The sequence below is a fragment of the Typopeltis vanoorti genome, chromosome 3, assembly GCF_054136105.1.
Source record: "Typopeltis vanoorti isolate ZY-2024b chromosome 3, IOZ_Tvanoo_1.0, whole genome shotgun sequence".
NCBI classification, from domain to species: domain Eukaryota; kingdom Metazoa; phylum Arthropoda; class Arachnida; order Uropygi; family Thelyphonidae; genus Typopeltis; species Typopeltis vanoorti.
Window position 1 is genome coordinate 56,562,543 of NC_143551.1, and position 17,959 is coordinate 56,580,501.

Consider the following 17,959-nt stretch of genomic DNA (forward strand, 5'->3'; position numbering starts at 1 on the left):
CTTTTACTATCACGGAATATAATCTCTCTGAGGCACTAAGTTTCCTACTGAGGAATGCTATTGGCTTTAACTTATCTTCTTCAAATTGCCCCACTACAGCTGCAATGCATCAGTTGATATATAAAACTTAGATCCTAACTTTGGATGAATTGGAACAGGTGAGTTTGACAAAATAGACTTAAGATAATGAAGAGCTTTCTGTTGTACTTTTCCCTAAGAAAACTTGGCTCCCTTCTTTATAAGATCAATAAGAGGACTAAGTTAGGCTGAACAATTTGGGATAAAACCTGTAATAATTTACCATTCCTACTAATCTTCTAATCTGCCTTAACATCTGTAGGATTATTTGAAGAAAGAATTCATCATCATCAATTTCCTAATATGTATCTTCAAGGGGTGTTCAGGCTACTACGACAGCACTATATGAATAAGATTATTATTATTATTATTATTATTATTACGGGTATCTCCATGGAGTCAGTAGACTCATCGCGGGAGACCCAAACTAGCAAAACAATATCTGTCATATCTCTTCTTGAATTCATTTACAGATGAAGAGCTCACAACAAAGTCAGGCAATGAATTCCACTCATTCACCACCCTCCAGGCAAAAAACCTTGTTCTGACACCTTTGTTAACCACACTCTTCTTTAATTTCCAGAGATGACCTCTTGTTCTTCCATCACTATCACACAGCTGAAACATTTCCCCTGCATCAATCCTATAAAAACCTTTTAGTAATTTGAATGTTTCTATCATATCCCCTCTTCTTCGCCTATCAGCCAATCTCTGCAATCCACAAGCTCTCAATCTATCAATGTAGGGAGCATTTTTTATATCACTCACCAACTTGGTCACTCTTCTCTGAACCCTCTCCACAGCCTCCTCATCTCCAAGGAATCCAGGTGACCAGACCTGAGCACAGTAATCCAAATGTGGAAGTATCAATGCTTTATAAAGGGGAATAATAACCTCTTTATCTCTGGATGTCAGTGTGTTCCTCAACAACCAAGTAATCCTATGTGCAATCTTGGACACCTTAGCAATGTGTCCTCTGAACTTCATCTCCTTATCTACCAATACCCCTAAGTCCCTAGCCTCATCAATCTCTTGGAGTACCTTTCCATCTATGTAGTACACAGCTGGTAATCTTTTAATCCCAAAATGCAAGACTTTACACTTTTCCACATTGAACTGACATCCATTTTCTTTTGCCCATTTTACCAGCTTATTTAAATCCTCCTGCAAACTTTCAACATCAGCTTGATTTTTTATTGCACTACACAACTTTGCATCATCAGCAAACAACTGAATATCTCCCTTTAAGCCGTTTCCTATATCATTTATATACAAATTAAACAACATTGGCCCAAGCACAGAGCCCTGAGGCACACCACTGGTCACCTGCCTCATTCTGGACTCGGCTCCTCCATACACCACCTTGTGGTATCTCTCCCTGAGCCATTCTCCTATCCATATCACCAATTTAATATCCATTCCCATCTGCTCCAATTTGCGTAACAGTGTTCTATGGGGTATCCTGTCAAAAGCCTTAGCAAAATCCAGAAGTACCACTGTGTAGCCAGTTCCTTTGTCCAACTCTGATGTTATTCTATTATGGATAGTTAATAGATTGCTAAGGCAGGATCTACCTTTAACAAAACCATGTTGGCCTCTATAGAGTATCATATCCTGATCCACCCATTCTTGAATTTTGTCTTTAACCAACTTTTCCAATACTTTTACCACTACTCCTGAGATGGTGATTGGTCTGTAATTCAATACTGCAGTTTTAGAGCCACCCTTATGCAAAGGAACCACTTTGCCTAACTTCCACTCCCTAGGGACCATACCAGAGTTCAAACTTAAATTAAATATCCAGGTAAGAGGGGTTGACAATTCATTTGCACATTCACGCAACACCCGAGCTGATATTCCATCTAAGCCTACCGCAGTGTTTGCATTTAAGTTTCGCAATATATTTAATACCTCTGATTCTTTAGCTTCAATTCTCACATTAGGTATTGCTATAGGTATAGAGATATCCTCACTTGGGTGATAGACTTTTGAGAAGTGATCACTCAGTAACTCGACTATTACATCTGATTTTGTCACCTCAATACCATCAGCACCCACTAAGGTTATCCTTCCGAAGTCATTCTTCCTCTTACTTGCCACATAGCGGAAGAACTCTTTGGGATTACCCTTGATCTCTTTGGCTAAGGTCTTCTCATAATCTGATTTAGCTTTTCTTACTATGCTGGTAACCTTCCTAGCTTGAGCCTTGTACTGCTCATGGGTATCCTGATCGCCCTTCTCCTTGTAAATTCTCCATAACATTTTCTTTTTTTGTAGTTCAAGCTTGATACTACTGCTCATCCATCTAATGCCTGCCTTGTTTGACCTCCTGACCATGGGGACACAATCTGATATTGCTTTCCTCAGATACCCACTGATTTTATCCCAAGCACTGCTAACATCTTTCCCTTGCAATATGTTCTGCCATGGGATGGCTGCAAGCTCACTCCGAAGCTTGTTATAATTGCCTAACCTGTAGTTTCGTACATACCCCTTCTTAATAGAAAAATCCACAGATTTTGCAACCTTCCAAGTCAATACCACATGATCGCTTTCACCAACTGGAGGTAACGAGGTCACCTTACTTATGCACATAACCTCTGAACCAATAACCAGGTCCAACACTCTCACACCACGTGTCCCTTCAGTTACGTGCTGTTTCAAGTAATTATCTCGTAGCAGATGTATGAACTCATTTTTGTTTTTGACGTCCTTCTTAACATTACATATTAGATAGGAGGGATAAATAATATATAAAATATAAAATTTAATTTAGATAAAAAATAACAATAATACAATCTTCCTTATATATATGAAAATGAGACTTTTTATTAACTTTGTATACAATTTACTAACGTTGTCAATGTGAAGGGTGTGCTTCATGACTCTTGACGAGATTAGCAATATTGGGTTCAAAATTAGTAAGTTTCAGCCTTAAATCGCCACGGAATTCCATATCTAGCTTATTTCTGTGTTTTGTTAAAATGGAATTAACATGGCTGAAACCAGCTTCAACCATGCACGAGCTTGGAAATGCAAGCAAAAAGGGGAGTACCACTTCTGAAAGTTTTGGATATTTTTCTACAACATTTATATTTGTCCAAAAGTAACTTAAAGTCCTATTTTTAAAAAGCATCTTAGCTTCAAGATCAACTGAAAATTCAATAAGTTCATCTTGTAAGTTACATTCGATATTTTCAATACCTGCAGAAAATGGTATGATAACCCAATCTGGAATGTGCATGTTTTCAAAATCTGCAAAGCGCAATTTAAAATCATCGCTCAAATTTTGAAGATGTTTTGTGTATATTTTTAAGTCTTCATCTTTTACTTCCAATTGCGTAGATTCGAAAAGTACTGAAAAGCTTTTCATAACAATGATAATTTAAATAAGGCTAATTTAGCTTGGAAGCCTAAAATAATCGTGACATCTTTATCTTGTAGACGGGTCTGTACGTCATTAAATTTTGAAAATAAGTCTGCCAAGTAGAAAATATGATTCTTATTTCTCTTCAGTTCATCACTCAAAAACAAATTAACATCTGTAAGAAACTCTAGGGTTGAGTCAAACAATTCAACGAATCTTTGTAGACTTGCACCTCTAGACAATCATCTTACTTCAGTATGCAAGAGTAATTGGCTTGATACTTCATTTTTTTTTCACAAAGTTTGGCAAACAATTGCGATTTAAGAGGATGAGCTCTAATTTGATTAATAGATTTAATACACACTCTTAGAGTATCATTCAGTTCGTCACTGAGAGTTTTTGCCACCAAATGGTTTCGGTGTAACACACAGTGAATAGTACGTACACTTTGAACTTTTTCTTTCAGAAAGGCAGCGAAACCTTGAAACCACCATTGCAGGTGCACCATCTGTGGCTACTGCTGTTATATTAATAAATGGAATATCATACTTATTTAAATATGCCTCCAATCGCTGAAAAATTGTCAACCCCGTTCCATCACTTTCAAGATATTTTGCAAATAAAATTTCGTCAATAATTTGATGTTTGGTTTTACTATAATATCTTACATAAGCCATAAGAATAGAAGAACTATTGAATGTCGATTCATCAAGTTTGATGGAGAACTTACTATTTTTGAGTTCTGATACTACAGTTTTTTCTACATCTTCAGCCATTTCACCAATATGTCTTTTCACGGTATCCACACTCAATGGTAAGCATTTTAAAACAGGGCCAGAATCTTTTTTTTTTCATTATGGTTTCAATTACTTCTTTGATTGCGGGTATAACAATGTCCTCTGCAATTGTATATGGTTTTCCTTTTATTGCTATATTAAAAGAAATATTGTAGGAGGCTGTTAATCCTTGTTTATTATCAGCTTCGGCAGGTGCTTTCATAAATGATTTTATAGTTGGTTGATGTGTGTATTTCTCTTTCAGTTCTTTAAAAAAGTCAAGATCTTTATCTTTCTTATCGGGATGGAGTCTTTGAAGATGATCTTTCATTTTTGCTGGTTTCATTGCATCGTTACTAAAAGTTTTTTCACAAAGAAGACACATAGGCCTTGTTTCGTTTCTTAGTGAAGCAATAAACCCAAGTTTCAAATATTCTAACGAATATTGTCTGCATTTCTTTTTAGAATCTGAAGCTGCCATTGTGGTTACTGGGGTTGTAACAAAATAATTAAAATTGAAGTCACTGAGCAAAAGTAATAAGTCTATATAATATACTTACTCACCTCTTTCTATAGGATGTACAAAATTACCAGCCCTGCTCAACTCTTCAACATAGAGAAGTTTAGTTCGTGAATGAAAACAATTGAATTATAACATGTATGTTGATGAATTTTAGAACATTAATGCTCCCTTGTATGTCGATGCGCAAAAATGAGAATGAGATCGAATACGTGTAAGTATAAGTAAATAAGCAATTGCGCACGTGTTGCAATCTCTCTCCCACTGCCCACCGACTGGGCTGGAACCACCGACATCGGTTTATTGGTAAATATGTCATTTTGGCCTCTATAAACCACAATTCACTCTTAATTGCGTTGTCATTCAGGATGGAGGTAATCCAAGTTAATCGAATTAAATATTACCCGTACAATGATGTCTTATATTTTTTATCGACCCCTAACAATGTTATATCGACCCCTGAGGGTTGATATTGACCACTTTGACAACCACTGATGTACCTTGTCTTATTATGTGTCATTAATATGCTGTCTTTGCCATGCCCCAGTTCTGAAAATCCATCTGACTTTTCCAACTTCTTATCTTTGAAGATTGATCTTCCTTGTTGACTTTAATGTCCACAACTCTGACTCCCTTTTTCCATTTCCACTGACCAAGCTGGAAGAGAAACAGAGGTATTTGCTGTAAGCAAATACCTCTGGGTTCAACTTTTGTCCATATGCACTTCCACATTTCTCTCATTTCAGATGGTAGGATTACAACATCTAAAGATAAAGCTAACCTCTTGACATCATTGTAAGCACTGAACTAAAGCAAATCAGTCATTTCACATCCAGAATTACTGATAATTCTCTTCACTCAACCAGTACTCTGGATTTTTTCTTAACTAGGTGCTCTGTTGAGGTGAGTTTCATCTTTAATAGAATGCCGTCTCCTCAGCCTCTTTAATAGAAAGCCATCTCCTCAGCCTCATGTACTTAGGTACTACAGCATTGCCAATTGTGGAATATTGAGACTTTACTCCTCTTTTCCTTGGTCAGACTATTGTTTTCATTCTCCAGATCTTGTGATCTTGTTACAGAAATTATCTATGTTGGAATAAAGGCTCTCATTCCCTACTCTTCAGAATTCCCACCTTTTATCCTTGCAAACCTTTCAGTTTTCCAAAAGGTGTACTAGGGTGCTCTAAGAGAAAGAAAACAGCTTATCTCAAGTGGCTTGAAACAAAAACTTTCAATTTCATTCACAGCCTACACTGAAGTTCACAATGCTTGCAGAACCATCATTAATAGGGCTAAGTCTAACTTTGAAAAGGTTACATCTAGAAAACTTGTCACTTGTGTGAATGGCAGTCATGCATTTTGGTCCCTTGCAAATGCTGTTGGGTTCAGCTTTTGTCCATCTGCACTTCCACTTTTCTCTCATTTCAGATGATAGGATTGCAACCTACCTAAAATCTCTTGACATCATTTGACTCATTGAACTCCTGCTTAGATCACCAAGGCAAACCACTTCCTTCTTTACTTGGGACATTGCATCACATTACCTCCTGTTACCAACTGTACTTTCGCAACCTGTTTTTTTTTTATAGGCATGAGTAATTTGCATGCAACTTGTTGATCAATAGATCACTTTCTGGATTAGAAAAGGATGTTGGAAGTTTTTTCCACTTGGTTAGACTATGAATTATATATTTAGTTTAATCCTTTATCCAAGTGTAAGCAAACAAAGTTTCTGCATTGCTTCAACCTTGGTATCACCTCTGGGTCTGGCTCCTACTGAAGAGACCTCAATAAAGGTCGAAACTGGTGTGGGTAGTGACCCTTCCCATAATGCATTACATTATACATGTCAACAAGGAGATGTGCTTTGCATTATGGGATACTAAGGCAAGTGATGTGAAGCTCTATCCACCTTTACCACGAGTTGCCCCAGTCCCGAAGATACTTCAGGTGCAAGCTTTGTTTGCTTACACTTGGATAAAGGATTAAACTAAATATATAATTTATAGATCAATTTCTGTTGTATATTCAGAATTTGCAAACTAGAATGTGCCTATATTCACCTTCATCAACACAGTGAAAAATAAAATATTAATGAAAAACATTTTGTTCTGTTATTGCCGAGCACTTTATATTATGCATTCTTAATGGTATATGATAATGATTGATTTCATTGCTCACATTTAGAAATATAACTTGATCTCATTGTTGTGTAAAGTTTTTTTCCTTGGTCACAATGTATGTTATACTTGACAAGAAATTATATATTCTTTAATCCCATACCCAGGCAAAGTATAAGTGGGAAGTAACTTCATGATTAGTCTACTTTTATACAGAGGCTGTCTACTTCACATCAGTTACCTTAGTATTCCCACTTTATTCACAGTATTCACACTTTATCATGGTTCCCACTGATGACACCGAAGTCATCAGTGGGAACCATGTTGAACAAGACACCAAGATTAAATTAGTGCAGAAATTATAAATTTTTCATATACAGGGGTGCTTAAGGGTCAAAGCTGTAGAACTGAGAGGAGACCTCCACATAGCCTTTAAGGGAAAGCGGAGAACCGACCAGGGCTTCTGACCTAATGTCCAATCCTCACCTTCTCGTGGTGCACCCTGTTAGGTATCTACCTGGATACTGAACAAACAAGCATGGTCTGGCAATTTGGGATTTAGCCGACCAAATTGCATTCCTATTGGTTAAACCAAAATACAAAATGATGGTACAATATGATAATATTTCATGCCGGCTGGGGCAGTGCCTGGTTAAACAAAGCCTCCGTTGTTTTCGCCAGGGAACCAGGGCGAACAGCGAAAAGTCAGCTACTGGAACAAATCTGAAAACACACTCCAACTCAACATCACCAGAGTTAAAGATCGGTACTATCAACATAAGAAGCCTGAATGGCAAAGAAATGGAGCTAGCGGTGGAATTAGATAAGTACTAGATCGACATAATAGGGGTGACTGAAACAAAAAAGACCAAAACTGGTGAGATCTTTCTGAGCAATAAATACAAAATGTTATATTCAGGCAATGACAATCAAGGAAAAGAAGGAGTAGCCATAGTATTCAACACAAAATACGAGGCTAATCTTCTTGAATGGCAGTCAGTCTCAAGTAGAGTAATGTGGGCAAATATGAGAATGGGGAACTGGACAATGAGACTTATTTGTGCCTATGGTCCCACAGAAGGTTCTACTAAGGTAGAAGTGGAGGAATTTTTTGAGGCTTTAGAAAAAGCAACTGACACAGTGAAAAAGGAAAAGTTGGTCCTTGTTGGGGATCTAAATAGTAGAGTAGGAAATGATTGTGAGACATACAAAAATATTTTGGGAAAATTTGGAGAAAAGAGCAAAGCTAATAATAATGGCAAATACCTGTTGGATTTCTGCTCAGGACACGGACTGGTTATTACTAATACCATGTTCCAACATAAAAATGTACACAAATTCACATGGAGAAAAGAAAGAAGCAAGGAATAAGAAAGTCTCCATGACAGTTATTGTTGATAGTGATATTTTCTTCCTCGTGCAGGACACAGAGTGTACAGAGGAAGTGATTACTATTTAGTCTTGAGCAGGATAAAATTGAATTTCATATTGAAAAGAATGACATGTAATTAAGTTTTAAAGTGCATTAAAGTTGAGCATCTCTCAGATGTGAACTGTAGACTAAAATACACAAAGATTATTGAAGGAAAAATGAAAGAGTTTGAAAACAGGAACAAAACCTTGGAGATTCAGTGGCAAGCCCTGATTGATTCAGCTAGAGAGGCATGTGGTGAAGTTTTCTGCAAGGATAGAAAAATTAGAACTTCATGGTGGATACAGGAAGTTAAAGAGGCAGTGAAGGAAAAGAAGAAAGCATATCAAAAGTTCCTGGCAAATAAGTCAGCTTGTGCTCTTAGAGAATACAGAGACAAATACAAGGATGCTAAACACTGTGTAAAACTAGCTAAATAAAAGTCATGGGAGAACTTTTGCAAGAATATAGAAAATAAATATCAAGAAGGCGGCAAAATATTCTGATGATTGTTGAAGAAGCTTAGGAATGGAGGAAAGAGTGCTGTAAAAGAAGTTAGAGATGATAAAGGTGACATGAAAACGGAAGAAAAAGATATCCTTGAAGTATGGAGTGATTACTTTGAAAAACTGCTAAATGAAACCAGCAGTGATGACAGCACAGTGGTAAAACATGTATTCCTGACCAGGCATGCAGTCAGGAATACATATCCATACTTGAAGTAAAAAGCCATCAAAGGCTTGAAATGTGGAAAGGCAGCAGGAGTAGATGATATTCGACCAGAAATGCTGAAATATGGTGGTATAAAAGTCTTACAGTGGCTGCACTGCATAGTTCAGAATCCTGGACAGAGGGATGAATTCCCAGTGATTGGAGTAGAGCTCTCATAGTACCCATATATAAAAAGGGAAATAAAACTGAATGTGAGAAATTCCAGAGGTATTTCTCTACTGAGTGTTCCTTGTAAAATATATGCAAGTATACTTGAGAAACAGTTGAGAAGGATTGTGGAAGAGAAGCTTGGTGAAGAACAAGCTTGATTCAGGTCAAATAGAGGCTCTTAGGGTCAGATCTTCACTTTACGACAAATAGTGGAGAAATCATGGGAATATAACAAAGATCTGTATTTAAGTTTTGTCGATTTGAAAATGGCATATGACAAGATGCTAAGAGAGAAGCTATTCAATATGCTACAGTTGTATGGTGTCAATGGGGCATTATATCAATCAATACTTAGTCTTTATTTGAGTTGTAAGTCAGCAGTTAGAATTGAAGGAAGTACAGGAAGATGGTTTGATGTTAAATCTGGTGTGAGACAAGGATGTACATTATCCCCCCCCCCTCTGTTATTCATTATCTATATGGATCACATTATGAAGGAAAGTGGTATTAAACCTTATATCAAAATTGGAGATGTTAATGTCAGCTCTTTGCTTTATGCGGATGATGTTATACTTCTAAGTAAATCCGCTACAAGTCTGCAAGATTCTCTGACTAAATTGAATAGCTGTTGTAATAGGTAATGTATGAAGGTCAGCAGTAAAAAGACAAAGACAATGAAAATAGGTAGAATCATTGAAAATATCAACTGTGTTGTGAATGGAAAACCTGTGAAACAAGTAAAACATTTCAACTACTTAGGCACGATTTTTAGGAAAGATGGTAAATTAAATATGGAAATAGAGAACAGAATCAACAAAGCTGGTATGGTAGGAAGTCAATTGAATAAATTCATATGGTATAAGAGAGAAATTAGTCGGAACACTAAATTAGCTGTATACAAGACAATGTTCAAACCAGTTTTAACTTATGGATCTGTGAGCTGGGTCACAAGTAAAACACTTGATCAAAGACTAGAGACTGCAGATATGAGAGTCCTGAGAAAGATTAGAGGCGTGAAGAGATGGCATCAATGGCAATATCATATTAAAAACGAGAATATTAGGAAAGAACTTAGCATTGTCAGCATACAGGAATGCGTTAGCAGAGCTAATCTCAGGTGGTGTGGTCACTTAAACAGAATGGGCAAGGAAAGATTAGCAAAACAAGTGTTCTCTGCCAAGTTGGCAGGAAAACGACCCAGAGGAAGACCGAGATATATGTGGATTGATATTGTACAAAGTGTCTTAGACAATAGAAATATAAGATCTGGTAATGTTGGAGTCTTGACAAGTAACAGACTGATTTGGAGAAAAATTGTAGATAGGAAGTTAGTAATGATGTAAATTTTTCATGTAGTACTCTCATATCCTATACACCTCTTGAGGGTACGTGTCAGGAATTTGATGATGATGATGACAAGTAGAAAAAAAGTGTATTACTTTATTATTAAATATTCTGAATGAGAGATAACTGCAAAAAGTTTTCTCACTTGCTTACAATGTATATTATACTTGACAAGAAATTATGTTCTTGTTTTAATCCTATGCCGATGTGTAAGCATAAGAAGGAAGTAGCTTCATGACTAAACAAGAATATAATTTCTTGTCAAGTATAATATACATTGTAGCCCGGTAGAAAAATTTTCCACAACTATCTTTCATCCATAGTATTTAGTAATGAAGTGACAACACACCTTTTATTTTATTTTATTTTATTTTTTTTTCTACTTGTACATGGAAATATATGACTACTACATTGATTTAACCGTGGTATTTTCATGAATCTGGCTCCTACTGGTGAGATCTCGTTAAAGGTCAAAACTAGTTTGGATAGTAATTCTTTCCGTAGTATTTTCACATTATAAAATACTATGCTAATTGATGTGAAGTCAACAGCTTCTATATATAAGTAGACTACTTGAGAAGTTACTTAACATTTATATTTATGCTTGGGTATAGGATTTAACAAGAATATAATTTCTTGTCAAGTATAATATACAGGACTTGGCAAATTATGCAGAATCCTACTCACCATGAAAAAAAATGTACTCTCCCAAGATTCTCCTCCACCCCATTTTTAATAATATGTCTCAATAAGTCAATAAGAGTTCCATAAAGTAATTAGTGTTGGTGTATTGTTTTTTGGTGAGCATTTCCTTTGTCTGAGAACCATTCTAAAAGAAGACAGTAAAAAACAAAATTTATTTTTTTGGAAAATATAATTTGTTGCATTCATTTTTGTTACTAGAATGGCCCTTGTTTTTCTGCTTCTGTATCTTCTTGAAGTTAAAAAAAATGTTCAGAAAGTGATTTTTTATTAAATAAAAAGTATTTTATTTCTTTCAGTATGCAGCTGCTCACCAGTTGGTAAAATGTACTCACCATAGGCATTGGATGAGCATATTTGTTGAGCCATGATAGTATATATGAGCTCATTGTCTGTTACCATGGGCTTGATCATTGTCTATTACCAGAAACACCTTAATAGTTTTTGAAAGATTTTAAGCTGTTTCCAGTAACGTTTTTTGAAAAATATCAGAGCAGTTAAAAACAAGCTGAGGTCATGTGTAAATGTAATTCTGTATAATCTTTGCCTCTGAAAAGAAAAAGATTTTAACATTTCATTCTTTATTTTTGGGACATATCCATACATGCAAAATTGCAGATCAAATTATAGTTAAATCAGTAGTATACCTTTTGTAAATAAAAGCAGCTTATTACTCTGTAATTGTCATTCATGTTTTGGCCACAGTCACATTTTGCTATCATCATCATAATCAATCCTTATCCATCCACTGCTGGATGATGATCTCCATTTTGCTATAGCAAACGTTTTTCTAACTCACTATAATAAACTTCTGGAAAGTCCCAAATGAATCCGCATAGATGTTCTCAAGAAAAATTTGCAATAGCAAACAATTCACCATGTTGTACCATCATTTTATTTGTGGTGGTTAGTAATTATGTAAGTTCTTCATGTAGTACTATCATAATATCCTGTAAAACCCTTGAGGGTACATATCAGGAATTTGATGATGAACAATTCACCATAACTGTAGGACTTACTATGTTTGACTATAATGAAATTACTTTTTTTCATGTTCTTTCTGGGGAAAAAAAACAAAATAAATAAATATAGAAAAATGTAGTACAGAAAGACTGACTTTAAGTGAATTGGAAAAGCGCACAGTTATCCAAAACTGCAATAGTAATATTCTGTTTTTTAAAGTAGTCATACAAAGTCATATTATTTTTCATTAAAAGAAAGTGTTCAAAGAAATATTATGAGAAAGCCAACATAAATAATTAAACAAAAAAAAAGTAATAATTTGATTTGTTAATTACTTTTAACTTTGTATAAAAACTATAGATCACATGTATTTAATTTCAGTACTTTATTTTATAGGAAATCTTAGAGAATCAAGCTCAGATTCATTTAATGCTAGAAGAAAAGGAATCACAAGAATGTATGTTGACAGACAAGTTTAGTAAAGAAAAAGAAGAAATGTTTACAACTATCCAAGAAAAAGAGAAACAAAATGCTGCTCTCTCAGCAGCTCTACAAAATCATCTTGTTTTACATCAAGAAGAAATTGAAAGGTATGCTAATTAGAAAATGGCTCTGGTAGCTTCTTATTAGGTATCAACACGTGCATGCCCACACGCACAAACACACAGTACTTCTACATTGAGATGCAAAGAAAAATTAGAAAGGGTTTATACATTCGATTTCTTTGAATGTGTATTGCGTGTATTTTTGAATGTTATAGTATATTGAAAAGATGCATTTGAAAATCTTTCATTAAGTAGTTTATAAATCAAAGTTTTTATTTCACATATAATAATGATTTAAGTGGACATAAGGAGAATGTAATGGTGAATATCAGGAGGTTATTGAAAAGAGTGAAAGATAACAGTATAGTATGAAAGGTGGTCAGTGTTGTGGATGTATGGCATGTATTTGAGGGAAAAATGGAATTATACAGATGTGATGGATTGCATTTATGGCTTTGAAGTGAGTGTACTGGAGAAACTGTTGTTAGATGAAAGTGCAGTGTGATGCAAGTAAGAGATAAAGTGAAAGACCAGGAGAGGTATTGAAAAGACAGACGTGCTTAGCAATGGAAGCTGTAGTAGTGTGAGAACGAATACAAGATGAACAGAGAGAGGACCTGGGTGGACAGAAAGACATGGCATAGGGAAAGTGGATGTTGGAAGTAGTAGTAGTGAATGTATCTATGGGGATGATCAGCATAGAAATGGAATAGATCAAGTTGTGGGTGAGCAAATTGAGACTGAGCAGATATACGAGGGATACCTAAAAATAACCAGAATTATTATTATTTTTTTTAATTATTAAAGTTTATAATACCATATTCTAGTCTCCTTCAAAGTACTCCATGTGAGTCCAGGCACTTGTCACAATATTTTTTCCATTGCTGGAAACAGTTCTACAACTGTTCAACTGGAATACTGTTTATGGCCTCCAGTGACTTTTCTTTCACTTTCTGCATCGATGAATTGCTGCTCTTTCATGGTTTTCTTTATCTGTGGGAATAAAAAAAATCACATAGAAAGAGATCAGACAAGTAGGGAGGGTGGGAACAACTGGCATGTTGTTTTTCTTCAAGAACTGTTGGACAGATAAGGCCATGTGGGCTGGGGCATTTTGTGGTGCTGCAATCAAACTCTGCTATTCCACATTTCTGGCCATTTTCATTGTAGTTTTACCCAAAAGAAAACAAAATTTCATGCACACCTCTGTTCCTTGTGGTCAGCCATCACAAAATTGCCAAACTTGCTTGTAAGCACTAACAATAAAGCAGCCAGAACAACAAACCAGTTCACACAGGATGACGCCACTTGCTAGGCTGGCAGGTGGCATCATCCTGTACACTCACGTTGCTTAGCGGCATCATCCATAACTGGAAAATGAGTGTGTATCACTTACCCCTCGTATGTGGCAAGTGGTGATAAAGGTGATTGGGCAAGGGCAGGTGTAGTGGGGAAATCACAACCAACAAGAGGCTTGGATAGGACTGGTTATAGATCTAAAAGTGAACTGCTGTGTTAATTTACAAATGCAAGAAGTATCAGAAATAAAGGAGAAGAAATAGTTTCACTGATTAAGTTTATTTGCTCCAAAATTGCTGTAATAAGTGAAACATGGTTGAATGAAGATGATATTCTAAACAGAAATAGAAATGGAAAAGAACAGTATTTTTTTGTCAGGATAGACAGCACAAGAAGGGAGGGGAATTGATGATGATGATTTCAAGGGAATTATGTCCACATAAGGATACAGATGAGGATATTGACTTATTTTACAAAGATCTGACAGAGACAATAGAAACAATACCAAAGCAAGACGTACTAATTATTGAAGGGGATTGGAATGTCAAAGTCGGAATAGATGATGATGGTTAGGAAAGCGTCATGGGAAAATATGGTTTTGGAGAAAGAAATGAATGAGGTGAAAAAATGTTAGAATTTGCTGTGGACCATGAGATGATGATAATCTGTAACACAGGTTTCTAGCAAAAGGAGTGTAGAAAATGGACGTGGCAATCAAATGATGGGAAAACCAAGAACATGATTCATATGATTATGATTAAAAGAAGATGGATAACATCGAATTCCTGATGATTGGAGTAGAGCTCTCATAGTACCTGTATATAAAAAGGGAAATAAAACTGAATGTGAGAATTACAGAGGTATTTCCCTACTGAGTGTTCCTGGCAGAATTATGCCAGTATACTTGAGAAACAGTTGAGAAGAATTGTAGAAGAAAAGCTTGGTGAAGAACAAGCTGGATTCAGGCCAAATAGAGGCTGTCAAGATCAGATCTTCACTTTACGACAGATAGTTGAGAAAGCATGGGAAAATAACAAAAATCTGTATTTAAGTTTTGTCAATCTGGAAAAGGCATATGACAAGGTGCCAAGAGAGATGCTATTCAATACTCTACAGTTATATGGTGTCATTGGGGCATTATATCAAGCAATACTTAGTCTTTATTTGAGTTGCAAGTCAGCAGTTAGAATTGAAGGAAGTACAGGAAGATGGTTTGATGTTAAATCTGGTGTGAGACAAGAATGTACATTATCCCCCCTCTGTTATTCTTTATCTATATGGATCACATTATGAAGGAAAGTGGTATTAAACATGATATCAGAATTGGAGATGTTAATGTCAGCTCTTTGCTTTATGCGGAGGATGTTATACTTCTAAATAAATCCGCTACAAGTTTGCAAGATTCCCTTACTAAATTGAATAACTGTTGTAATGCTATGAAGGTCAGCAATAAAAAGACAAAGACAATGAAAATAGGTAGAATCATTGAAAATATCAACTGTGTTGTGAATGGAGAACCTGTGGAACAAGTAAAACATTTCAGCTACTTAGGCACGATTTTTAGTGAAGATGGTAAATTAAATATGGAAATAGACAACATAATCAATAAAGCTGGTATGGTAGGAAGTCATTTGAATAAATTCATATGGAATAAGAGAGAAATTAGTCGGAACACTAAATTAGCTGTATACAAGACAATGTTCAAACCAGTTTTAACTTATGGATCTGTGAGCTGGGTCACAAGTAAAACACTTGACCAAAGATTAGAGACCGCAGATATAAGAGTCATGAGAAAGATTAGAGGCGTGAAGAGATGGCATCAATGGCAATATCATATTAAAAATGAGGATATTAGGAAAGAACTAGACATTGTCAGCATCCAGGAATGTGTTAGCAGAGCTAATCTCAGATGGTATGGTCACTTAAACAGAAATGGCAAGGAAAGATTAGCAAAACAAGTGTTCTCTGCCAAGTTGGCAGGAAAACGACCCAGAGGAAGACCAAGATATAGGTGGATTGATACGGTACAAAGTGCCTTAGATGATAGAAATATAAGATCTGATAATGTTGGAGTCTTGACAAGTAATAGACTAATTTGGAGGAAAATTGTAGATAGAAAGTTAGTAATGATGTAAATTCTTCATGTAGTACTATCATATTCTGTACATCCCTTGAGGATATATGTCAAGAATTTGATGATGATGATGGATAACATCAGTACAGAAGTGTCGAACTTTTCAAGGAGAAGATATAGATTCGGATCATAGTTTAGTGATTGCAAACATCAAGTTGAAATTAAAAAGAAAATATAAACACCATCATCAGAAACAAAGAAATACAGGAAGAATAAGTGAAACAGAAATAGGAAGAAGGTACAGAACAGTGTTAGAAGAGAAACTTAAATGTGTGGACAAAGAAAAAAATTCGAATCTAAGAGTGAAAGGAGGCGATAGAAGATGCAGTTAAAGAAACAGTACCAGAAGAGAAAATAAAGATGTGGATTAGACAAGAAATACTGAAGTTAGTACAGGAGAAGAGAATGATTAAGTTAAGAAGGGATACATCAGAACAAATAGAGGAACAATATAGAAGAAAGTGTAATGAGTGCTTTTTTCTGACTGAAAAAAGCAATCACAATGGATAAGACGGATTAGAAACCCAGTGCAATAATATAGAACAGCACTATGGAGAGCATAAAACTAGGGAGGTATACAAAATGATTAGAACCATTAATAGATGGTGGAAACAAAACAGACCACAATTAAATATGAAAAAGGCAAAGTATTGATGAATAAAGATAAAATTGTACAGTGGTGGACAAGATACTGTAGTGAATTATATGAAGAAAATCTAGATTTAGATAGTGTTGGGGAACTGATTGAAGAATTGAAGCAGATATCACCAAGTAATGAGTATGATATGGACATTTCAAGAGGAGAGGTAGAAAACATTGAAAAATTATGGAGACAACTACCATGTTAAAGCAAGTTTAGTTTAATATAAACCAAAAGGAATACTCGATGTTTTGACCTTCATATCAAGGTCATCATCTGGAGCATACACACATATATACAAACAAACAAGCTGCACTACAATCTACATGGTTTGCTAAAGTTACTGACCAACCGTTACAACAATTATTGGCCTGACTTCTGGTGGAAAAAAAAAAAAAAACTTTACTACATCAAAGCTAGAGTACTATTATTATATTTTAGGTTACAAAATTAAATTGGGCTGGAGAGCAACAGGTTTTTATATATATACAGGGTGTTCGGGATAAATTTGACAGTTTCGTAAGGAAAAAGAAAATCTTCTTTGTATCTATTAAATTTAATGAATTGACAAGAAAACATTACAGGCAGAGTTAATTACAATACTATCAACGAGATTTACTCAAAATAACCACCATTAGTATCGATCACAGCTTCAATTCTGCTTCGGAACCTCGAACAAGCTGATGCTACAGTCTCCCTGAGAAGGGCCGCAAAAACTGTTTTAATTTTATCCATTAACTGGGCTTTTGTATTACTGGAAGTGCGATTGGTGTCTTTTTCAACTGCGCCCCATACAAAATAATCCATGGGGTTAAGGTCTGGGGAGTTTGGAGGCCAAACATTTGGACTGGTGAAGTCGTAGAAATTTTCAGACAACCATTTTTGACTTTTCCCAGAGGTGTGGCAAGGGGCCGAATCCTGCTGCCATACATACGGCCTACCATTGGCTACCCTTGTTATCCAGGGCTTGACTACAGTTAGCAACTCCACGAACAAAGCCCGAATTCCAATGCCAGGGTTCTTCAACACCTGTTCCTGCAGATTTGCGAGGAATTCTGCTGTACGAACGCAATCAGATCGTCTGCTAGGGATCTTTCTTCTTGGTACATCCTCGTAGTCACCATTGCAAGTCTCTAGTTCATGCCTGATTGTTTTTACTGTATTCAGGGAGCATTG

General features: G+C 35.7%; 1 protein-coding gene across 4 annotated transcripts in view; it reads left to right on the forward strand.

Moving 5' to 3' along the window:
* Nucleotides 1-17,959, forward strand: part of LOC150108169 (RB1-inducible coiled-coil protein 1-like) — a 611,254-nt gene that overhangs the window by 329,648 nt on the left and 263,647 nt on the right. For all 4 annotated transcript variants that reach the window (XM_090390625.1, XM_090390624.1, XM_090390626.1 and 1 more), the window contains one exon: nt 12,562-12,755. In XM_090390625.1, coding sequence (XP_090246751.1) covers nt 12,562-12,755 — 194 coding nt within the window. The remainder of the gene's footprint in view (nt 1-12,561; nt 12,756-17,959) is intronic.